The sequence below is a fragment of the Eleutherodactylus coqui genome, chromosome 9, assembly GCF_035609145.1.
Source record: "Eleutherodactylus coqui strain aEleCoq1 chromosome 9, aEleCoq1.hap1, whole genome shotgun sequence".
Classification (NCBI taxonomy): domain Eukaryota; kingdom Metazoa; phylum Chordata; class Amphibia; order Anura; family Eleutherodactylidae; genus Eleutherodactylus; species Eleutherodactylus coqui.
The window spans coordinates 86,364,979-86,391,282 of NC_089845.1; the positions used below are offsets into that span (position 1 = coordinate 86,364,979).

General features: G+C 41.4%; 1 protein-coding gene across 1 annotated transcript in view; it reads left to right on the forward strand.

The window, feature by feature from the left end:
- Positions 1–26,304, forward strand: part of CDH2 (cadherin 2) — a 299,078-nt gene that overhangs the window by 239,442 nt on the left and 33,332 nt on the right. Inside the window, exons 7-9 of the mRNA XM_066579647.1 lie at positions 1,152–1,324; positions 5,047–5,184; positions 22,173–22,358. Coding sequence (XP_066435744.1) covers positions 1,152–1,324; positions 5,047–5,184; positions 22,173–22,358 — 497 coding nt within the window. The remainder of the gene's footprint in view (positions 1–1,151; positions 1,325–5,046; positions 5,185–22,172; positions 22,359–26,304) is intronic.

Below are 26,304 nucleotides of genomic sequence, written 5' to 3' on the forward strand. Positions count from 1 at the left end.
CGGTGGACAGGTAAGTAATTTTTTTTTTTTTGCACTAAAATGTTTCTTTTTCAGGGAAGAGCTTATATGTAAAGCTCTTCTCTGAAAAACAATTCCGGTGTGCTAGCAGACCATTGTCTTCAATGGAGCCGCCGGCAGCAGCAGCGGCTCCATTGAAGAGAATGCGTGCATTCCCTATGGTGCACACATGTCCTATCTTTGCAGGCACGCACCTTCAAAGTACGGACATGTGCACCCACCATAGGGAATGCATTGTTGCAAATAGAAGCGTGTTTTTGTGCGAGCGTATTTACGCACAAAAACACCCTTGTGTGAACGCACCCTAAGTATAAAAACAAATAAAAAAATATATTTTGTAATAAGATTTTGTTGTCTTTGGGCAAATTGAAAATAAACATTTTATTTTGGGCCCATATTTTAAAAAGTTTTTAAGGTAATCTAGTTGTAAACTCTCTTTTATAATGCAGAATGTATTATTTCTCACATTGATTGACATATCTGGGCAGAAAAGAGAAAGAAAGGCACGTGCAAACGAAATACTGAAACGAGCATTTTATTTGCTTGAGTTTTGGCGAAGATTTGATTCAGATTCTACTCAGAATTTTCATTTAGAGTCATTTGATGAACTGGAATGATCTATCATGACAAAATCACAATCCCCGCTTTCACACACTTCAATATGTTGGCAGGTGATAACATTAAGTGTCACATGTTAATTATATACTTCGCGAGTGTATAATCATCGTTCCTTAGTTGCCATGTGATACTTTTTTGTGGAGAAGTTGAAAAATAAGAGGGTTATACATAGTATGGAAAAGTCTGTTAGTATGAAACAAATCAGCATTTGATACAAGTCTAGGGTTGATAGATATACATTCTGTTCTGTGTTCTCCAGGATGGTATATCTACTAAGCTGGGTAGTGATAACCCTCTGACTTCAAATCAGTTCGACAAGGTTTGTCATGTAAGGTAGTGCTCTAGTGGCGGCCATATTGGTATACACCCATGCTTCCTGGAAATAGAAATAATCAAGAAACAATTGAATTGAAATTTTAGTCACTAGATAAAGGCTAACTCGAAAACGTATATATTATTATGAATTTTAATGAAATTGACGACATTGATTGTTTTTCACTTCACATTATTTTTAGGATCCTATGTTATGACTCTTACTGCTATTGATGGAGATGATGCTAAGCAACCGAATGGCATGCTGAGATATAAAATCTTGTCTCAGACTCCAGATACCCCTTCCTCAAACATGTTTACAATCAACAATGAGACTGGGGATATTATCACTTTGGCAGCAGGACTTGATCGGGAGGTAAAAACTGTTTTTATGCTTTATTTGTATTCCAACTATCAAGGTTATACATCTGGAAGTGTATAAAAGAAGTAAAATCTGGTATAGTACATAGCATGACTTATATAGCTGAAGCAGATGAGTGGAGGTCTTGTACTTCTGGAGGCATATTCTCCTGATTGTTTGATAGGTGATGGCGCCAGGTATAGTCTCCATCCGATTATGGTCTTTTAGAGAGTACCTCTTTAACGTGTGTTTTAGACGGAATGATCATCGTTCAAAAAAATTGTTCAAATGAGCAAAAGCGAATGATAATCGTTCCATCTAAATCATTTTATGCAGGGATAAAAATCTTCGTTGGCTCGTTCCCTAATTGTGCAGTCTAAACTGCGCTCATTCAGTTTTTCACATTCGCTTATAAAGCGAATGTAAAAGACTGAGCAATGCTCATTTGGCTAAAAGAGAGCGAATGAGCTAGCATGGCATTATCCGCTGGTTTAAACGAAGATTGGGTGTTTTAAAAGCAGCCTAAGATTTTTTTAAAAAATATTTGTTTTTCCCATGCCGTCGCTAAGCGATGACAAATGTGAATTGCGGATAGGCTCTGGGTCGGACGGCTTAGATTGGCTTCAGTAGAAGCCATCCGTGCAGAATCTGCACAAAAATAGAACGTACTGCAATTTTAATTCTACTTGCGGAAATCATAATTGCTGTCCGCTCACATGCGAATGTTCTATTCTTTCAATGGGTTCAGAATACCGCGGAATGTCCGCACAGGTGATGATTGCGGATTCCGCAATTCAAATCCGGTCATGTGCTACCGGCCTTAGGCCGAATGCCTACGGACGGATTATTGCTGTGGAATTCCCGGTCAGACACCCGCCGCGAATTCCACATTAATGTCCGTCCATAGACATGACATGTTAAATGATTCTCCCCCTGCCGAGGAACGGAAATCAACTGCGATTTTCCGCTCATGGGGGAGAATCGCAGCATGTTCTGTTCTGTGTGGAAAATCACGTAGACGCCTTCCATTGCAGTCAATGGAAGCTGTTTGTCCCGCGATATTCCGCGCAGTGAGCACTGTGGAAGTATCGTGGGAATCCGCATCACAGCCCAGCGCTGGCGCGTCATGCGCTACACTACGCACGAATCGGACAGCTTCCATTGACTTCAATGAAAGCCGGCAGTGCGGGATCCGCAGAAAAATAGAGCATGCTGCGATTTGTTTTCCAGACCGCAAGGTCCACAAATCAAATCTTCATGTTTTAATCCATTTGCAGATGCCCATGTATCCCTATGAGCAACCTGATTTGCGGATCTTCCGCACAGATGACCCACGCAGATTCCGCAAATCAGATCCTCTCGTGAACATGGGGCCATACTGGTTGCAAAATGGATCTTTTAAATGAGAGATAAATAATTTCACACATGCATTAAATGAAGATATTGAAAAATTAACGTACAAGTGAATGATTTTAAGGCTCCATTCACACAGGGCAGTTTGGTTGCAATAAAAACCACACCAAAAAGTGCATTGTGCAATCATGTGTGTTGTAGTAAAATGTAGCAAAAAACGCACGCAGTTTCGCAAATGCACTTTTTGGTGCGTTTGTTTTATTGCAACCAAACTGCCCCGTGTGAATGGAGCCTAAAAATGTATTATTATAGAGAAATTATTTGGTACCTGTCACCACCTATGAGCACTATATTACGTTTTTGTGCTGGTAGTTCCAGTTTCTGTGGAGTCTGCGGATATACAGTGATGCCTTGGGTTAAGAGTTTAATTCATTCCGTGACGGAGCTCGTAACCCAAAACACTCTCAAAACCATTTTTCCCATTGAAATGAATGGAAAAGCCATTAATCTGTTCCGGATCATGAAGCTCTCCCACTGATTTCAATGGGGATGGCGTTGCCACATTGAAAGCAATAGTACGCTGGCATAAATATAAGCCCTTTTCTGAAATCATCCCTAGCTGCAGTAAATAAATAAATAAAATATATACTCACCTGTCTGCCGCTGCCGGGGCTCAGGCGCGTCTAGCCACCGCTTGTTCTCCCTGCACTGCTCTGAAACTTTTCAGCAGGCAAGGATTAAAAATGCAGGGAGAACAAGTGGTGGCTGGACACTCCTGAGCCCCGGCAGTAGCGGACAGGTGAGTATATATTCTTTACTACAGCTAGGGATGATTTTCAGGGAAGGGCTTATATTTAAAGCCCTTACCCGAAAATCACTCCAGGGGTTGTCGGCAGGCCATTGCTTTCAATGGGGCCACCGGCAGCAGCGGCAGTCCGATTGAGAGCAAGGCTCTTAACCCAAGTTTTTGCTCTTAAGTCAAAGCAAAAATTCGGGAGAGAGTCTGCTCTTAAGTCAAAAAGCTTGTAAGTTGAGGCACTCTTAACCCAATATATCACTGTAGCTTTTACCTGGCTCCCCATTCCCACACTGTCACCCATGGAAGTCGGCACTAACGTACTCATCTCTGCAGCTATTAGCGCACATTCCCATAGAGAACAGTATGTGTTCACACAACATGCAGAGATAAGTCTGCTTAGCAGGTTTTCTATGGGAGGGCGTGCGCAGAGCGGCAGAGATGAGTCCCCTGATGCCAGCTTCCATGGGTGACGGTGTGGGAGCAGAGAGGGGGTGAGTATAAATACCACATCCCCAGACTCCTCAGAACCTGGCCTATGAACACCATAACTGTAGTTTATGGTCCCCAGAGGTAGTGACAAGTTTCATTAATTCTTTAAGGCCCATTTAGACAACGATTATTGCTCAAAATTTACTCAAAAGCCAACTTTTTGGCGATAACCGTTGCACCTAAACTCGCTGCCATCGCGCACTCGCAAGCTAAAAATCAGCGATGAGCCTTATCAGCGCCGCACGCTGAGTTCTCAGCGGGACACTGCTAATAGCATTCTTTAAGCTGGTATCCCGCTCAAACTTCTCAACGGGATACCAGCTGATAGCTCCGAGAACAAAGCAGCTGTTTGCATATACAAAGCAGCTGCTGTTCTCAGAGCTTTCAGCCATGTCCCTTCATTTAATTCTTAAGTAGCTAATTAGCTACTTAACAGTTTATGCAAAGATGATCTCTCAAAACTGTCAATTGTCGTTTGAGCGATCACCTTTCAGTGTAAATGGGGCTTTTTTCACAACCCTTGTACCTTTTATGTTCATATCATTGCATCAGTGAGAGAAAGTGTATTTATGTGCAAAAATCTCTTTGTGCCCATGGTTTTGTAGTTATTCATTAGAATTGACTTTTGCATTCATTCTGTCATACAATTCCGCTTCTATCTTTTTCATCCCAGCTTTTTTCCTCCTTTAGTAGAGCACATAGCCCTTCTCTTCTGAGAAAACTAACACGTGACTTAAAGGTGATATCAACAGTAATAATTGTGTAATTGAATAGAAAAATAACAAGCCTTCAGGGCTCTGAGGTCCTTTCTTCACAAACACGATTACCACTTTATAGTTGGTTGAAAGCCGAATTGTTTTAGCAGAATTTATTCCGGCAAATATTTTCACAAGGTTTTCGCTATGTTGTTAAAGCTAAAGCCTGGCAGGTATCATCATGGCGCAGTGATTAAACATGTTAAGGCAGCTGGTATTCCTGGCATTAACCATCATAACTCAGCATGTTAATGATACACAGTTTAAGCAGCATTGCACTATTCTTTTAAAATGCCGACAAGATCTTAACACAATTACTGATGCTATTTTATGTCTTGTAGAAAGTGCAACGATATACATTAATAATTCAAGCCACAGACATGGAAGGAAACCCAACATATGGCCTCTCAAACACAGCAACTGCTGTCATTTCTGTGACAGATGTCAATGACAACCCTCCAGAGTTCACGTCAATGACTGTAAGTATAGATTAGCAGTAACCGACAAATGCAGACATCAGGCCAAGACAAAAGTTACCTGTTTAAAAGCCTGAAAAGAATACAATAAGTTTCCTTAGTTTTGTTAGGAGGCAACGGAAATATTTTATTTTTTCTTGTTTTTCAATATTTTTATTGAGTTTTATAATAAAGAAAGAATAAAACAAAGTTGACATATTTGTTGTGCTAGAATACAATTTCAGTACCATGCAATGTGTTGTTGAATAGTATAACTTTTTTATTGATATGTACAAAATATGTTCTCATGCGTGTTACATACATGTCTGGATGAAAAGATTGTATCTATACAGAAAGGGCATATTGTTTATGTACTGATACATTGTTTTCAATTAGAATTTGAATAATTATTGCTCCTAAATATTTTATGGCTCAGAACATTAGGCTATCTTTATGTTGAATTTGGGCTTTTTGTTTGATGTTTATACGACAGGAATTCCTGTCCTTTTGACCCAACTTTGACCAATATTGGTTTATCTTTTTTTCATTGGAAAGCTTAAAGGGGTTGTCTCGCGGCAACAAGTGGGGTTATACACTTCTGTATGGCCATATTAATGCACTTTGTAATATACATCGTGCATTAAATATTGGCCATACAGAAGTTATACACTTACCCCCTCCGGTGCTGGCGTCCCCGTCTCCATGGCGCCGACCAAAGCCGCCGCCTTCTCCCTGGATTAGACGCGCTTGCGCTGAAGGGGCCGCTCCGGCGAGCTCACGCCACACAGGTCTTCTGCGCATGCACATCAATAAATGAGATGTTCACTTATTTCTTTTTTTTGTTACGATGATGCAGATTTCAAATCTGTGTGTGGAAAATTCATAGCATATGAAATACAGCGCAGATTCCCATTGAACACATAAGGTAGTAACATACATGCTCTTTTTCATGTGGCTATCGGCATGGAATATGCACTGGAATTTTCATAAATATTCTCTGATGGGAACATAGCCCAAGGCTTCCTCCACACAGGTCTTTGCAAAAGCGCAGCGTTTTTCAATGCTGCGTTTTTTTGTGGTTTTGGCACAGCTGAAAACACAGCCAAGGAAGCTAAAAAAAAAAAAAAAACAAACAATACTCACCTAGCTGGCGCCGTCTGGGTCCCCACCGCTGCTCTCTGGAGTTCCCAGGGCTTGTCATTGCTGATAGAGCATCTTTTGCTAGTGACGGGGCTTGAAGACCTCTCCTCCAGCAAAAGAGATTGCTCTGATTGTCAGAGCCAGAGGCCTCAGCCAATCACAGCCAGCGCTGGATGCACCAATCACAGCCATTCCTTGAATGACTGTGATTGGTGCATCCAGCGCTGTCTGTGATTGGCGCAGCTCGCTAGCTCCACCAATCAAAGCAATCTCTTGCTGGAGGCTGGGTCTTCAAACCCCATCACTAGCAAAAGATGCTTTATCAGCGAAAACAAGTGACCGGCAGCCTCCCTAGAGCTCCGGAGAGCAGCGGCAGAGACCCCACAGCGTCAGCTAGGTGAGTATTGATTTTTTTCTAGGTAGTGCAGCTAGGGCTTGCATTTAGCGCTGCCAACAACACGGTACCAAGTTGTGCCCAGTTTTCAGCAGCGCTGGAACCACTGCCCATTCATTATAATGGGCGACGCACGGCTGAAAACGGCCAAAGATAGAGCATGGAACGCTGTTAGGCTGGGTTCACACGGGGCGTATTCCTTTCGGAAATCTCGTGGTTTGGCCGCAGCAAAAACCGCGAGATTTCCGTCGGGAGAACCGCCTCGGCTTAAAAGCCGCTTTTCCGCTCGCTTTTCCGTTGCGGCTGGCGCTCCATAGAGGAGAGCGCGGCCGCGACGAAAATAAACAAAAAAGAAAAGTAAATAGACATGCTGCATCTTCTGAAACCGCGGCTGCTGCGGCCGCAGGCGCGGTTTCAGCCGGACTTACCGCAGCAGATTGGCCGTCCCGTGTGGACGACATTTCTGAGAAATCTCGTCCACATGGCTGGCTAATCCCGAGATTAGCGGCCGCGGGCGGATTTGCCGCGGCGAAATTCCGCGCGGCAAATCCGTCCTGTGTGAACCCAAGATTAAAGCGCAGCGTTTTGACGCTTATGGGAGCAGCCCAATTGAAATGAATGGGACTATTGTACAGCGTTTATCGCAGTGCTGAAAAGGCAGCGCTAAACGCTGTACAAAAACATCTGTGTGAGGGAGATCTACGGCTGTAATCACATGTGCAATTTTTGTGGCAGGTTTTGGTGCAATTTTTTTAAACCAAAGCCAGAAGTGAATATGAAGGGTGTTTCTTTTTTCATTTTTAATTGCTTTATGCATCCACTCCTGGCTTTGGCTGAAAAAAAGCCGAAAAAAACTAAATGTGTGGTTCCAATCGTAAAGGGATCGTCCAGGACTTTGATGGTCTCAGCATTCATCATTCATTAAAACTATAGCAGTTTATAGCATTTTGCTAAGGAACAGCCGAGGAGCAACTGATGGCACTTTAATCAGCATTTAGCAAGACTCAAAACAGCACCTTAATATAAAATGTTAAACGTGGCTTCGTTATCCTTGTTCTCTAAATTTGTGGTCACTCTTGATTCCAGTCATTATTTTTAAAACAAATCTAACTCTAGAAGACATTTCTTTCACAGCTCTGCAGAAATACCTGCACTTTCACTTCACAACTGTTTGGACATTGCCTTGGCATTACTAATTGCAAAAAATCACCATAACAATTGCCCCCTAAACATGGAAATTACCTTCAGCATAATCATCTGTGCATGAAGAGGAGGGATACATGTTAAATGGGTTTTTCACACTTTGTCAAGCTGCATTCTAGCTGTATTTGGCTGCGATATGAAGTCTACTGTAAACATGATCTTTCCAACAGCAGCACATCTGCGTTTCCGTACTGCAGACATGCTAGCCCACACTGCTAATTTGACAAACACATGATACCGAATTCAGTGTCTTAAGGAGCTCGCTGCAATGAAAGATATATGTGGAGTTTAGCAGAGATGAAATGTAAGTGCTTGGCCAAGAGGATAAGTGTATTTAGAGGGAAGAGAGCAGGCACGATACGGTGAACTCTTGCATGCACCTAATCCTTGCTTGTCTGCTTGTCGTTACACACCGCTCATGCAGATACAGGGAGGAGATGACTGTATCTTTTTCCAATGCTTTTGATATGCCCTCTTTCCTAGACAGTTATGTATTTATTTAGCCCTGTAGCAAACTTCAATCAACCTCCATCCACTCATTGAGGTTATCGCACTATTAAGAATTTTGAATTTTTCATTGAATTCAAATCCGGTCTCTGAAGTAGCATTAAGTGAACATTCGCAGATCTGCTGGAATTCCCTCATTTGCTAATTATAGAGGAGTGAAAAGCCATGATGCTGTTTTCCCCTATATTCCTTGTGACGAGGCCAAACTGAATTTGTTAGAGCTGTAATATCATATCTAACATGGAAAGACAATAGAAGCGTATTTCCTCAGTAGATCAGCGGAACATGTGCGAAATGTCTATGATTTAGTATGTACTACCTAAGGGCTCTCTCGCATGGCCGTAGGCGTTTTTACATGCACCCGCCGGCGCCGTAAAACATGTGAATGGGCGCACAAAACTAATGTTTGTGCGCCCGTTCAGACAGCCCAGGTCTGGCGCATATACACCGGGGCAGCAATGCCCTTGGGTGGAGAGAGATAGCTTAGCTCTGCTAAGCTGTCTGCCCCTTCCCTCTCCCTCACCGGCTCACCTCTTCTCTCCTCCCCTCCGGCTGTTTGCAATTTTGTTTTGTCCTCTTTTGTTCTCTATAGTTCTTTCAGGGCTATTAAAGAAAAAAAATTGAATTGGCACATGTAGTGGTCTTATTTCTCATTTATCCATCCCTGTCACTGCTCCTGTGTCCCTTCCTCATTGTTACAGAGATGACCACCCCAAATCATATTTCAGTAGGTTTTCATATTGTAAAAAGTTTGTGAAATAAAAAAGAAGATAGGGGGGGGGGGGGAGCGGGGAATTGAAAGATGAAAAAAAGAGACAGACCATGCAAGGGGCCATGTAATACTTAAAGTTTAAATCTATTAGTATTTGATCAAATAAATAGACTGTATATTTAATATCTGCAACGAGAAGGTTACTCCGTTCATGAGGAACTGAAGTGACAATTTTTAATAACACTGTGGTACAAAGGTATATTTTCTTGTGTAAAAATTAGTGTTCTTACCCATATTCAGGGTGCTTAAGCCAAATACAGCAACCACAATTGTCTGTTGGGCAAGGTAATGAACCTATAACCAGCAGCAAAGTGGGCCCAGTTCTCCAGGAACCCAAATCTCTCCTTCTTACACCAACTCTTAAGCCACTTATTTACCTCCCTAATCTCCCGCTGCCTTTCTCGTGTGGCAGATGGTATAGATAGTATTTCAGAAAATACTACTCTGGAGGTCCTCGCCCTAAGTTTATGGTCTAGTTCCCTGAAATCATTTTTAACGCCACAGGATGTACAGTTACATTCTGAGGGTTCAGGGTTTGTATGGAGGGAGATCGGGGGTCGATCCTGCTCCATGCAATGTGCGTTCCGGCTGTTTCTTACAGCCAACACCCACCCGCAACAGCCCCGATCAGCACTCCCACTGAGTGCAGCTGTTAACCTTTTAAATGTCAATTCTGACAGCAGCATTTGAATGCTCCGATCGAAGTTTGGGGGTCCAGAATGGCTCCGCGCAATCTCATCTTTGGTTGCCATGGCAGCCAAGGGCCTTCTGAAAGCCCTCAGAGCTGCCATTGCAGAGTACCTATCAAGCCATGCCTGTGGCTTGACATATTACCTGTCAGATAGCCGTGTAATGTAATGCTATAGTATTATATCATACTGCACAAGTAAACAAACCATCGCAAGTTCATGTCCTCTATGAGGACTAAAAAAATGTAAGTCAGTTAAAGAAAGTTTGATTGATTATTGAAAAATAAAAGTTTGATAAAGAAAAACTCTTTTGCCATTTTTAGAATAAAACTAACTTTACAGAGTGAAGCTTTCCTTATAATTTAGAAAGCTATTCCTCTTCATTCCCACCTTACAGTATATACGCATGCTTGGCTCCGCTAAGCATGCGTGTTTATTTCATTGCAAAAAGGACAATAATCCACTGCCTGATACCTCTGACAGCAGCTTATCTCATGCGGTAACTAAAGATTAGGCATGTTGAACTACAGCATTCCTGATCCTTTCTTCCTCAACATCTGTTGCTGAGAGACTGTGAGACACATTACATGGAAACTGGCAAATTCAGATGACTCATTTTAAAAGGTTTTTCAGCTAACAGGCAACATTCCTTTAATAGAGATGCCTATAGTAAAATAATAAACTGCGCAATATTTACTTCGCTGCCGCCAGGATCCAACACTGCAGCCCCGGTCTGGGCCTGGTGTTTGTTGTAACCACTAATGTCACAGGAAGTCAGGGGACCACTTCAGCCAATCAGAGGCTGCAGTGTCACATTCCCAAACTTCTGGTATCATGCCAGATTGCCATGAGAATGGGGGTGACGCTACAACCTTTTCCTCTCAGATTCAAGTTTACTCTATGACAATTATGTCCCTTGTTCAATATTCTTGCAGCAAGTAAACTTACATAAATCCTTTGTTTCTAGCTTGATGATATAAATGGTCATCACACATACAAATAAGGGAAGTATCTTATAGAGAAATCCGCATGATTATCAGTATATTAGTGCAACCTGAATGTAAAATGTTATAGCAACTTTAGTACAAAAAACGAAGACTTTCTCACCAAGGGTTAAGAGCAAAGAGCCGTAAAGTACAGAGGTAATCATTGTAACCTTTATATTACAAAATGTGAAGGTCCTCTTGTTGAAAAGTTTTCAGTCCTGCAGCAGAGACAGCAAGGCATAATGTTAGTAGCTCCGTCCCTGAAGATTAGTTCTGAAGGAAAACTTTGGCAAGAAAGTGCAGTTGAAAAATCTTTAAGAAATTGTTTCTGAAATTCTGTGGCGCGTAGGTGTCTTAGGCTTCAATGCCAAAATTGCCTTCCTTACTTTTTCCCATGATCAGCAGCCATTAGGAAGTTGCAGCATGCTGTGTTCCCTGGCAACAGTGACAGTAATAGCCCTTCCTAAAAGACGGCACCATAGGGCTTTATTCAATCTTTAGTGCAGTTTGCGGTAGTCAATGTGAAGTATGAGTGATCTATAAAACTTTCTCTAATGTCAAATACATCTGTCTGACCTCTGTCACTCTGGTGCTGCACACAAGAAGAAAGTGTAAGCTTTATATGATGGAATTGCATATGAATTGTGGTACATAAATGCAATGGTTTCTTATCTACCCTAATAGGCTTCGCTGAAAACTTTCTAGACAAACCAACTCTGAGATGTTTTACAGGTGCTTTAAATTATTTGCATAGATAGTGCATCAATTCTACGAGATTGGCCAATATTTCTTTACTACATGGTCCTAAAGCAAGTTTATGAAATTGTCTTCTTTTATAGCATGTTGGATTGAAATGTGTTAAAATGTCATACAGGTGACTCATACGGGTATTTTATTTTTTACTTTATGTATAATCTCCTTACTCCCTCCCTTTTATGCTCTGGCTATAAGCAGGATTTCTAAAAGAAGGAGGAAAAAACTTCAGGATTTGACTGTAAATTTTAGATTATGAAGAAAACCAACAAAAATCATTAAATTCATGGTCCTGAGTTCCCTGCAGTGTAAAAGGGGTATTCTGCTGAAGTAAAGTTATGCCCTAGTTTTAGCATAGGGGATTACTAGCTGATTGGAGCCGGTCCTACCATTTGGATCCCCACCAGTCGCTAGAACTGGGTTGCCGTTTCCCGTTGAGGCACTGGAAAAATGAATAGAGCGAGAGCACGCCTTCTCGGCTACAGCTCCATTAATTTCAAAGGGAGTGCCTAAAATAGCTAAGTTCAAGTGCTGAGCAATCTCCAGTGCTCTCACTGAAATTCTCGTAATCAGTGGGGATTCTAGCAGTCAGACCCCAACTGATCAGCTATTTATCCCCTATCCAGCGGATAGGGGATAACTTTACTGGAATACCCCTTTAATACAATTAACAGGAAAATAAAGATTTTAAGTCTTTCAAGACCATTTTACAATTAAGATAGAATTAATCCATATAAAGCTTTGAAAATACATTTCATAACTTATATTGTACTGATCCTTCACAGCCTGTATTGTAGTCCAGAGCTGCATTCATACTTCTGTAAGTTTCAGAGTGAACATCCCAAACTCTCTCACTGTCTATACATAACTTTACATCCTGGGAAGTTTAGGCCTCATGTGCACAGGGAAAATCAGGCCCGCTACGGATTCTCCATGGAGAATCCGTAGCGGGTCCCTCCTGCCCCCGCGGACATGAGGGCTGAAAATAAGATTTAACTTTACCTCTCGCCCGCTCCGGATCTTCCCTTCGCTGCAGCGTCATCTTCTCTGTGTCACGGCCGGATCTTCTTTCTTCATCGGTGACGTGCCCCGCGCATGCGCCGGCCCGAAGAAAAAAGATCCGGCCGCGACGGAGAGAAGATGGAGCCGCGGCGAAGGGAAGATCCGGAGCGGGTGAGTAAATTCCGATTTTTGTCTCCCGCGGATCCGGACGGCTTCCATAGGCTGCAATAGAAGCCTGCGGGAGCCGTCCCCATGGGAGACCCGTACGAAAATGGAGCATGGTCCAGATTTTTTCATGCTCCATTTTTTTAAAAATCACTTTTATTGACCATCCGCGGGTATTTATCTACCCACGGGTGGTCAATGCATCCCTATGGGATGTGGATCCACGTGCAGGAGAAGAGTTAAAATCCACTGCGGATTTTAATTCTTCTTTTGCCCGTGGACATGAGGCCTTAGTCTTTACATCAAGCATAATGTGGTAATCAAATATTACAGAAAGATAATTCCACTGCATTAAAGAAGCACATGCCCATACACCTTCAATAGGTATCAGGTGAACAATCTGTTGGCCGATAGCTATTTCCCCAACTTCCACAAACTCATGAATGTTCAGTTCAGCTAAGTGTTCTCTTGTTTTCCATGGGGACAATGAAGAAAGTTGCAGCCTAACAACTCTGGTGGCAGCTTATCTCTAGGGTGGACAAAAGGATTGGCTGTTGAATTTCATCTTGTCCAACCTTTCTGTCATCCGACGTCTTTCAGGGGAAAGTTTGGTAGCCCACATACACATACGAGAGTCATCATCCAATCCAGCCGAAATTGGTAGGCTCTTATAACTGTTGTCTATTGTGTATGGGGATACTTAGAGAATTGCGAATGTAGCTCTTTGATTTATTACAGGTTGTAGAAAACAGAAGTAATGTAATGTGTGTACAAAGTTAATGAACTTTATATGTAGATTATATGTACATTGAAGCTGTAAAATGATGTTCAGTGGTGGGTAGACTGTTTTTAACAGATAAATAAACTCAAGTATTTGGTATCCGTAAAGTGTAAACAAAGAATAAATCTGCTTCTCTATGCCAAACTCAAGGAGTTGATCCCAGTGAAAATATCACTCAGTAAGCCCAGCATGTCCCTAAGGCTGCCATTCAGTGGTTGAGCAGTCACACTCGGGCCCCATGGGGCACAAGCTGTTTTCACTGGAGTATACTTTATCTGCTTTAGAACCACAGAGGAAAACTGCTTCCCCCAAATGTAAAACCTGATCAATCTGCTCACAATGCTTGGTATCTTTTCATATTTATGTCTTTCCAATGAGGAATAATGGACTAAAAACATAGGGATAAGCAATGAGAAAGTCAGGAAGGGGACTAGAAGGATCAACTATAATGGAAACAAGAGAAAGAGAAAACGCAGCTGGGACTGGAGCAGCTGCCCTATCAACCAATCAAATTTCAACATTCATTTTTTAAGCTTTCCTTGGAGAATGTAAAAAGTGATGTTGTAGTTGTCATTGGCCCCTACTCTAGTTTTATTTTAACTATTTTTTATTTAACTATTTAAAGTGTTATTTATAGCAGAGCTTGTCTTCTAATGGGCCTCACCAGCTAGAACATGACGATGCCTGGGCCACACCATCGGTTAAATCCATGTCAAAATTTGGAAAACAAATTTGTATCCCTGAACCAAGTAGAACGTTATAATATCCACAAAAAAGTCAGTTATGTTGCTAAACCAAAGATTATTGCATATAAAGGCCTGTGCAGCAAATATTCACTTATATCAAAACTGCCTCCCCAGCTGAGTCTCACCAACAACTGGTGGCCAGTAAGGCCCAAACTAGGAAGTTTAAGAAATGGTTATCAGTAGCCACAATGTAACTGATATCATTTCTCCAGAGCATTTTTATTTTAACTATTTTTTGCAACTTCAAATCAAATTACACCTTATACATTCTGTCATATTACCAATCTGTGTTGCTCAAGATAGAGCCCATCATCACTTGGCGAATTTCTCTGGTATTCTTCTCTAGAAGTATTGCTTCTAGGCTAGAACAGGCTGCCTTGCACAGCCACAATATATTAGCTCATGGCAGACCCATAGGGGCTCAATGTCGGTTTCTTTTCCAGGTTTCAGTTCATTTCCACCTAGATGGGTGCTGAGGATTTACAGGATGTCATTGGCTTGAGTTTAAAAGTAAATGAATAAATACTGTATTTTTGCCATTTCAATTGTCTAATGCTATGTGCCATTTGCATTCACTGCTTTTTTATAAGGGTTGTGAATGTTTTTATCCATATCGAATGAGTATTATTAGTGTGGTTTTATCCTTGATGTGATTAGAACTGAAGGTGAATTTGCCTGAAGAAATTCTTTAGCATGTATTGATTACAGAATGAAACACACTTTTATCAAAGACAGCCCTTTTCACTTGTGAATCGCATTTGCTACAGAAACCTATTGAAGCATTTTTGGACGGTGGCTCCTCCAGATGACATTACAGTGAATTGAATTAGAAGCTATCTTCAGAATGTCTCCCCATTTGTTAGCACTCACCTCTTTCAACCATATTAAGTGCAACCATAACTAATGTTTTACAGACTAGAACAGACATTGAGGGCCGATGTGAGGCTTGCTTTTCGTCTTTAATAAAATAAGAAGCCCTCAATCAATAAACCACATCTAATCTGTCTGATCTCCGAGACAGCCAAACAGAAGGAGATGGACTTGATTCTTCCTCTTCTGTCCTTCATTTTTTTTACTTATATGCTGCACTCGCTTAGTCAAATCCATTCCACAGCTGGTCTTTTTAAGGGTCACCCAGTTTAAACCACTAAGCTGCTGATTTCAGGGTTTGTAACAAAATCTGCTTTCAAGTTTCAACCCCTTGAGTGCCATGGGGATTATTATTATCCTTGTAAAGCTGTAATATCTTAGGAATAGACTTATGACATTGCATAAATCTAAGTTGATGCAAAAAGATCCAAATGTCTTCTTAGTGAGAGAATATATATACAGTATATATAGTTCGAGACTAGAAATGCCAAATTTGTCTTTGAACTGTCTCTTTTGTGCACCAAGATGATTCACTAAATAAAGGCAGCTCATTAGGTTCCACCGCAGTCCCATCGAAAACAGATGCAATTGTGATGCCGTAATGAGCTGTCAGATAATGGATGCAACTCTGACTGCTGCATCTATAAATATGTTGCACAGATATATTTTACACCATTGATATGCCTTACTTTTGCATAGCATTTGACGGTTAATGATACCAATACTGGGGCAGATTTCTCATTTTGTTGCAACTGTGAAACTTTTTTGTGAAGGTTTAAGGCTTGGGTCATATCAGTGTTTGCGTGCGCATTTGTGCCGTTTTTTTGTGCGTCGGGTATTGCATATTTGCATGTGCAACAGCGGTTTTTAACGTATTTTTTGCTCGCTCAAAAACCACGCACCGACGCTCTCAGCTTTTGAAATGGCTGATTAGTTTAATGAGTTCAAGATGTATTCTTTGCCTGTGCAGGAAAATAAAGCATGGTGCGGGTTTTATTTGCACAACACAATTGCACACACAAAATAATTGCTTGTTGATGAACCCATTCAAATCAATGGCTTCTATGTACTGCGTATTGCGTTCAAACTTTTTCTGTGCAAATACTTGTGTGTGGCACAAGCCTACGGGGTACATTTACACATAGCGGAAATGCTGCAGAACTTCCACAGTCGAAAATTGAATTGCAAATTCTGCAGCATTTCCGCATCCAAAACATAGTCAAAATCTGCAGCTGATTTCAGAAAATGCAGCACTTCTGTCACCCCCGATGTCTTTGCACGGTCAGCGCACTCCTTCACCCTCTACCCAGCAGCCTGTAATGAGGGCAGCATGGCTGGTCAGGTGATCGCTCTTCTACATAACTTGACCAGCGGTGCTGCGCTCACAAGAGGTCGATGCACAATGTACAGAGCCGTCGGATACCTTCAGCGAAACAACAAGAAGTGGGATAACCCCTTTAAAGTGTTCCCACACTTTCAGATAATTCTGTCAATGAGCTGTTATTCCACCATGTCCACCAAGATGAATTTTAACAGTTTTTCAGTGAGTGAACATTTTAAGAGGGGGAAGCTGGAACATGCCTGCTAAAGCATTTTTCTCTAATAAGATATATTACAAAGCTCATTATATTTGCCTTATTTGTCTGTACTATAGATTTATGCAAAATCTGTTAAAAATGCAGTGCCTTTTTAAATGAAAACTTTCTACCTACCTATAGCCACCACAAGATGGCGCTCATTGAATGAGTTTTATGAGAGCTGTATACTTGCATATTCAGTATGCTCCCTACTCCCTGGTGATTTATGAAAGCAGGCAAAATGATATTATTTACCTCTATGGTTGTGTGAAAGGAAGCAGGAGAGTTATAGGGGTTGGGCGTTACATTTTTTTCTAATCCAGATCTCCAACCTAAATAAGGAATAAATAAATCAACATTTTTTTCTACACCAGGGAGGTCCCGGAAACTTCTGTTAAATGGTGCATTGAAAACCAGTGCGATAAAAAGAAAGCTGCATCATAGGTCCTAAGCAATTCGTTACGGAATTGGGACCCAGACAGTTTTTTGTCCGTCCCTGAACTCAAATATATTGAACAGCTGGAGAAAAACACTTGAATGTTCTCATCCTGAAAAAAGGGGAGGGGTGACAGGGATGAGTGGGATGCGGCTTGATCATTTTTTTGCTGTAAGACAGGTGCATGCATGTCTTATGAAACTGTCACCTAGCACAGAGTAATGTAGCGGTAGAGGCATATTTGATGTGTTGGGTTGAATTTTTGAATTCCGTTGCACATTCAAGGGTCAGTTCACTGTAGTTAGCTAGCAAATAATCCTCCTAATTTACTAAAGTAAAATGACACATTTGATTTTCAAGATAACTTTATGATTGCGTGCAAAGATACTAATATAACAAAATTAAATAAATCATAAGCCTCGCCGACTGCTCTTATTCTTATTCAAGCCTTATTATACCTTTGTTTCAGATTGGAACGTTTGTAATGATTTATTCATTACACGACAAACGTACTTCTTTCCCCTTGGAACCTGTTTCTTATACTGCACCACTGCCATACACAATAATCAGCTTCTTCTCTATTTACCTTCACTTGCATGTGTTTAGAATTTTAAACCTGTAGATCTGTCTAGTTTTTGACACACGTCGGCATCACCACTTTCAGCTTTTAAAGTTTCATCCGTTTTTAGAGTTTCAGTGGAGAATAAAAAAGAAAATCTCTCTTGTATTGCAAAGCACAACGACGAGATGGCAAATCAGGATTTCTCATGTCATTGGGATTTTTTTTCTACCAAACTGATCATTATTAATATCAGTAGCATTATTGATTTCTGCTCTGAATCATCTGTAATTTCCTCAATTCCATTTTAACCACACACAATGTAGACTCAGGATACATTTAAAGGGTATATCTACGTTTCACACTGTTTTACAGTTTCCATACTTCAAGTAATCTGCGTTGAGTAACAGATGAGTAACGTTGCATCGCCTTGTCAAAGCCTATGTTATTTCCCAGACGTGTGTTTATAATTTTGTTTGCTTCAGAGCTAAAATCGCCCAGAATTCCTTGCTGGGCCATTGTCTGGTGATTTGTATTGTGAGAAGTGCACTCTTTAAGCCAGCTCTATGCAGCCACCTGATGTAGTAAAGAATACCCCTGCCTCTACATTACAGGAGCACTGCTCAACCCGTTGGCATGTGTCTCTCAACAAGCTTGTGAATGGTTTCCTATGATGGCCAGTGGAACGATAATACTTTCTGTAACTCGGGAGCACAATATACATTTATAAATTCAACTCTTTATGTAGATTATATGTGAATATAAACTGAAAATGGTGATTGATACTCAAAATACATCATAGGCAGGCTTCCTCTATTTTGGGGACTCTCTTCGTTAGTCAGAGTGGAGAACCACTGAAAAATGTGCTGTCTCTCCTACTCTTACTGGTGCTACCAAAACTTGGTGCTACTATGTATTATATGGTCCCCCATTTTAGGGGAACTGTCTAATACTATCTTTCTCCTGTAGCATAACTGCAGTGGATAGGTGGATATACTGAATATAATAAAGCTATGTGCATAAAGTATAATGTATAACATGAAGTTTAATCTTAGTTTATTAAAATGGTTGTCCGGGTACGATGCAATTTCATAAAAATTGATCCAAGCCTATTAAAACAATAAAAGCAGGGATACTTTTATAAGCGCTGCGGAATATGTTGGCGCTATACAAATAAAGTTTTTTATTATTATTATTATTACTTCCATGCTCTGTTGCAGCATTCTAGTGCTGCCGGTCTTTGTTGTGGAATAGATACCGCCTGACCACTGCAGCCAATCAGAGGCTGCATGAGTCATGTGTCCTGGAATTATGGGTTCCAGCATCTGAGCGCTGATGCCACGGGAACAACATGTGACCATTGTGACCTCTGATTGGCTGTAGTGGCTAGGTCTTATTCTTTCCACAATAGAGACTGGGAGGACAGTGGGGCTGCAGCACTAGATTGCCGAGACAGAAGGTGGGTGAGTACTCCTGCTTCTATTGTTTTAAGAGGCTTGGATCGATTTTTAGAAAGTTGCCCCGCACCCAGACAAACCCTTTAAATCAGTTTTTAATCATTAATTGCTTTTCTTCCACGTACAATTCACTGGTTGGATAACACAATGTGAATTAGACCATCCTGCTTAAATCATGCTATATCACAAGCAGTGCACATAACAGGGAGAATACTAAGGCAGGGTGTAGGGAGGAAACAGAAGCAGATCCTGACAGTCATCTCTTCCAGCCCCATCAATAACTGTTCAACAAGTAGTGTCTGAGCCTCGGCACATAAGCCGCTCATCACACAAAGCCCTTTGTATCTTCCCCCTAATAAGTCACAGACATGAAGAACTTGCATTCTCATCAGCAGTCCTTTGTGTGAGGAAAGTCAGCCGTCAGAATGAAATAATACTTAAATGTTAAAGATGCCATTATTACAAGGTTCACTGTTTTACTAATCCATGTTTATTTAATGCTGATCGGTCCAGCTACTGTCTGAGAAAGAGCTTAAAGTAGAACACTTATTAGCTCTTATTTATTGTAATTTGGCTTCCTATCAAATATTAGTGGTTAATTAGTATTAGTTTACTGGTATTAGTTAGTCTTTCGTAACGGTAAACATGTACAATTTCAGGGGCTTTGTAGTAGAGGTGATTTTGTCATTTCACTCAACTAATAATAATAGTACAATGTGTTAACTGTGCCTCTACACAAGGAGTTTTCCAGTTATATGTAAGTCTTTATCACTATATACTGAATTGTTTTGCAATGTTTAACATATTTTGAGCCTCATACATATAAACTATTCTGAAAAAAAAGGATTGCTTATAGCAGTTCTTGTCTTCTAATGGGCCTCACCAGCTAGAATATGACTCTGCCTGGGCCACACCATTGGTTAAATCCATGTCAACATTTGTAAAACAAATTTGTCTCCTGAACCAAGTAGAACGTTATAATATCCACAAAAAAGTCAGTTATGTTGCTAATATATTAAAACTGCCTCCCAGCTGAGTCTCACCAACAACTGGTGGCCAGTGAGGCCCAACTAGCAGTTTACAAAATGGTGATCTGTAGCCACCATGTTACTAATTTTATTTTTCTACAGTAGATTTGCAAATGAAATAAGGTATCTGATTATGAAAGGGGTCTTCCTGGTAAATATTATTGATAAACTATCCTCAGGATAGGTCAACAGTAGTTGATTGGCTGGTGACCGTCATTTGAGACCTCGGCTGATCAGTTGTTCCTCCTACTGTCACAGGCAAAATACACAGATCGGAAACAGACCACTCCGACCTCTGTGTAGTGACCGCCCTTGGTAATTGCTGGCGCTTCTCATTGATTTTAATGAGACCTTCGCCTGCAAAAACCAGCATCAGCCACTACTACAAAGGGGTTTGAGCATCAGCTTCCACTCCGTTCCCTGTGTATCTTGACAGTGATAGTGGGGGCTGGAACAGCTGATCAATCAGGGTCCTGAGCAGTGGACCCCAGCCTAACAACTATTGATGACCTATCCTGAGGATAATTCATCAATAACATTTGTCCAGAAAACCTTTTTTAAGTTCAAGACTAATACAGTTTGCATGCCTGAAGTCAAATTATATTCTGGTTTCTATACATTTTCAATATTTTTGCTTTATGTCAGTGATTTTACTTTTCCATTTGGGCCCCGTAACCATTTTGACCTGCTTATTTTCATGTAACAGAGAGGGTCTTACAATGTATCAGTCTAATCTAGGTCCATTGAGAGCTAAATACAGCAGTACAAATCACGGCACCGTCATAGACTCCAGGATGTTACTTTTTACTGAACCCTAGCTGGATGAAAGTAGATCTAGGTCTGTGTGGGTTTTCAGCCTCTGAATGAAAAGTAAAATGTTTCAGTTTGTTTACATTGGGGAAATAAAATGCTACATTATATCAGAAAGCTGCCAAACTTGTGATTATTCCATGACTAAGTGTTACAAGAGATCTTGTAAGAGAGTCACTCAGCATATTCTATGGATTTAGCAGTACAGTGTTGAACACTGTTCAGTAGTAGAATTTTCCTCTTCCTATGTGGGCATATGGATGCCATAGAGGGGTATCTTCATTTGGGGACCCTTCTCTGTGAGCCGCAGCAATAAGTATACAGCGTCTCTTGCTATGGCATGCTAAATATTGCCATCATTTACACGGTCACTCATTCATCTCCGGTAAATAGGCTTTATGTAGAGGATGCTGCAAGGGATATGAGCAGTTGTGTAGAGCTTTCCTCACTTTCAGCTTCATTCTATGAAGTGGTCGGCTAATGGTAGAAAGACGTAATGGTGAAAGCAGTATTGTTCTATTCCTTGAAATACCAATGATTTTTACCCTTTTTTTTTCATTTTTGTATTTCTGGAAAGAATGTAAGTAATGTTGGACTTTGGACTCTGGTAGATTGAAAATCTGAACTGTGTAGGACGATATTGCTTTGCTTGTAATTACATTACTTTATAAAGGAATGAGCTGTAACGGTCTTCATATTGTTTTCAGTGTGTGGCGATGCTTTGCTATCCTCTTCATCTCGCTCTGACTCAGATATTTGTGTTCTTTGAAAAGCATTAAATGCTAAGGAATGACGATTCATTTCATGACTTATTTAAACATTTGTGATGCTTAGCCTGTCTGTTAACTTCATATCATTGCACACAATAATCTTTTCACAACTGAGCTCTACCTGCAAGTCAATGCCATGCTGAATGAGATAAGTAAGGCATTAGTTCTGAGACAATGCACTGTTCGGAGGAGATAAGAGTCCATGACAATACCATGCAATGACAGTCAATTAATACATTCTCCTAAAGCGATACTCGCTAGGATTTTTTTTAGTTTATTTTCTGATTGTGTGACTACCCGAATATTATAGCCCTTCAGAGTCTTCAGCCTTATATGACATTCTTTTCCTCTTTTTTTTCTACTGTAGTTCTACGGAGAAGTGCCTGAAAATCGAGTTGATGTCGTAGTAGCCAATCTTACAGTCACGGACAAGGACCAGCCATATACTAGTGCTTGGAACACAGTGTACAGAATTGTCAGCGGTGATGCAACCGGACGTTTTTCCATTAGAACAGATCCAAAGAGTAATGATGGTTTGGTCACTGTAGTGAAGGTGAGTTATGACAATTAATAATGTAATCCAATGTGGTCATCTGCTGCAGTACAAAATTTTAGATGATGAAATATGATTATGCATCGTTGCAAAGGATATCACATTGGTAAAATGTATTAGTATAATTAAGGAATCCATAGTACAAATTAACAACCCACACAGTCAAATATATATATATATATATATATATATATATATATATATATATATATAGTGAGACAGTGACCGGCAAAGTGCTGGAGGGCCGATACATTTCGCCTAGGATGCTCTCCTATGCGGCTTTAGGGAGCACTTGGGCAGATACGTGCCACCGAGCAGCCTGGGCTCGGTGGAGGAAGCCGTCAGTCGGGTGTCAGTAACATTAAGTTACTGACACATTGTAGTATGTAAGTGGCTCCAAGCCGCATAATCCGGGCCGGCTTTTCCTGGAGTGGCCAAAGTGAAGGGTGGGATGGTCACTCCCACGTACCAGGTGACGCTGGTACCAGGCCTTATAAAGCCTGGGCCTACAGGTCCTAGAGGGGAGAGCTGAGACCTCTGCAGGTCTGAGAGCCTGGCTGGTTGGGCGCAATAAGCATTTGTTTTGCAAGTGAGTAGACAGGGTTGGCCTATGTCTAGTCAGTGCTCAGACGAGCAGGAGTTATTTTATGTTGGCCTGATGTTTAGGCCTGTGTTTTTGCTTTGCTTGTACTGAAATAAACGCAGGTGAAGCCTGGACTACAGACTCTATCCCGTGTGTCACTGTCTCTGACTGCTTATGCCCAGGTTGCTACCGATCCTAATGCTAATCCCTCACAATATATATACACACACCAGCCCAATTCCAAAAAAGTTGATATGCTGCGTAAAATGTAAATAAATGTAAAGATCAATAGTATGCAATGATTTTGAAATCTCCTATGACCACATTTTATTCACAGTAGAAAATACAACACCTATCAGAAGGTAAAATGGAGACATTTTTCTATTTCATTTAAATAAATAACTCATTTAGAAATTGATGACAGCAACACATTTCAAAATAGGTTGGGACAAGAGTATGCCTACCATTATGTACCATCCCCTTTTCTTTTTACAACAGTCTGTAAACGTCTGGGAAGTGAGGAGACCAATTGTAGGGATTTTAAGAGAAAAATGTTGTCCCATTCTTGTCTGATGTAGGATTCCAGCTGCTCAGCAGTCCTGGGGTGTCTTTAGTAGATTTTTTGTTTCATAATACCCCAAATATTTTCTATTGGTGTAAGGTCTGCACTGCAGGTGGCCAGTTCAGCCCCCGGACTCTTCTTCTGTGAAGCCATGCTGTTATGATGGATGCAGTATATGGTTTAGCATTGTCTTACTGAAATATGCGAGGCCTTTCCTGAGGGCTTCTACCCACTAGCGTTTTCTTAACGCTGTGATATCGCTGCGTTTTTTTTAATGCAAATGTCAATGGGACTTTCTTATGTTAAAATCGCATCGCACAAGAATCGTAAAGCACAAACTTGCGATTTTTGTGCGATGCGATTTTAACATTAGAGAGCCCCTTTGACATTTGCATTAAAAAACACAGCGATATCGCAGCTTTAAAAAAACGCTAGTGGGTAGAAGCCCTGAAAGAGACTTTCTCTGGATGGGAGCATATGTTGTTGTAAAACCTCTAGATTCTGTTCAGTATTGATAGTGTCTTTTAAGATGTGTAAGCTGCCCATGCCATAGGCACAAATGCAACCCCATACCATCAGATATGCAGGCTTTTTAACTGTGCGCTGATAACAAGCTGGTTGACCCCTATGCTCTTGAGTCCGCACTACACAGTATCCATGCTTTCCAAAAAGAATTTCAAATTTTCATTCAGCAGACTACACAACAGTTTTCAGTTTTACCTCAGTCCATTTTAAATGAACATTGACCCAGAGAAGATGCTGGGGTTTCTGGATTGTGTTGATACATGGCTTCTTCTATGCATGATACAGCTTTAACTTGTATTCGTGGAGAACTGTGTACACAGACAGTGATTTATAGTAGTATTTCTGAGCCCATGCAATGATTTGCATTACAGAATCATGCCTGTTTTTAATGTAGTGACACTTAAGGGCCCATAGATCTCAAGCATCCAATATTGACTTTGTCCTTTGTGAACAGGAATTTCTCCAGATGTTGAGAATCTTTTGATATTATGTTCTGTAGATGGTGGGATATCCAAATTCTTCACAATTTTAGGCCTCGGTCACATGGGCGTTTTTTCCAGCGATTTGCGGATCGCATGACGGATGCGCATCCGCAAATCGCGTGACCGGGGCCGAAAAATCGCCCGAAAAATCTGCTCCTAGCCGCGTTTCATTAGAAACGGGCCGGAGCAGTGCAGTGCTGTCCAGCGCATTGAATTCAATGGAGCCGGCAATGCAGCCGGCTCCATTGAAAGCAATGGGCTTCGGGCAAACTCAGGATGAATTTTCGGGAAGGGCTGAATGACAGCTGAGAGCTGCCCCTGATTGGTCCCTGCGCTGAGCCAATCAGAGGCAGCACTCACTCACCCATTCATGAATTCATGAATGGGTATGTGAAAGCTGCCTCTGATTGGTGAGGCTGTGACCAATCAGAGGCAGCTCATTCAGCAGGCGGGGATTTTAAATTATATTTATATTTTATTATAGAACAGAAATCGCAGATCGCACCTATCTGCGATTCCTGTTCTTCTCTACATGCGCTCAATGGGGCCGGCCCCATTGAGAACATATACTAGACAAATCATTCTCCTCTGCCACAGCTGTAACAGCTGTGGCAGAGAAGAATGATGTTTGCCCGTTGAATTCAATGGAGCCGGCAATACAGCCGGCTCCATTGAAAGCAATGGGCTGCGGGGGCGATCTCAGGATGAATTTTCGGAAAGGGCTTAAAAATATAAGCCCTTCCCTGAAAATCATCCTAAAATGTGTAAAAATAAAAAAAATATATATACTCACCTTGTCCCGGCAGCCGGAGTTCAGCCGCGGCCGGCCGGCAGTTCTCCTGAACTGCTCTGTGTAGTATTCAGCAGGCGGGGATTTAAAATCCCCGCCTGCTGAATGGGCTGCCTCTGATTGGTCACAGGCCTCACCAATCAGAGGAAGCTCTCACTCACCCATTCATGAATTCATGAATGGGTGAGTGAGTGCTGCCTCTGATTGGCTGAGCGCAAGGACAAATCAGGGGCAGCTCTCAGCTATTGAATGACAGCTGAGAGCTGCCCCTGATTGGTCCCTGCGCTCAGCCAATCAGAGGCAGCGCTCACTCACCCATTCATGAATTCATGAATGGGTGAGTGAGAGCTGCCTCTGATTGGTGAGGGCTGTGACCAATCAGAGGCAGCTCATTCAGCAGGCGGGGATTTCAAATCCCCGGCTGCTGAATACTACTCACAGCAGTTCAAGAGAACTGCCTGCCGGCCGGCCGCAGCTGTACTCCATCTGCCGGGACAAGGTGAGTATATATTTTTTTTTACTTTTTACACAGTTTTGGATGATTTTCAGGGAAGGGCTTATATTTTTAAGCCCTTCCTGAAAATTCATCCTGAGATCGCCCGCAGCCCATTGCTTTCAATGGAGCCGGCTCCATTGAATTCAATGGGCAAACATCATTCTTCTCTGCCACAGCTGTTACAGCTGTGGCAGAGGAGAATGATTTGTCTAGTATATGTTCTCAATGGGGTCGGTGCTGCTGCCGCCGGCCCCATTGAGCGCATATAGAGAAGAACAGGAATCGCAGATAGGTGCGATCTGCGATTTCTGTTCTATAATAAATCGGACGAGCGCATAAAAAGCGCTCATGTGTCCGATACCATTGCAAAGCAATGGTTCTATAAAATCGGCGATCGCATGCGCAGATCGCACCAAAAATCGCCCGTCTGACCGAGGCCTTACATTGAAAAATATTTTTCTGAAATTGTTTCACAATATTTTCACAGATTGGTGAAGCTCTGACCCTC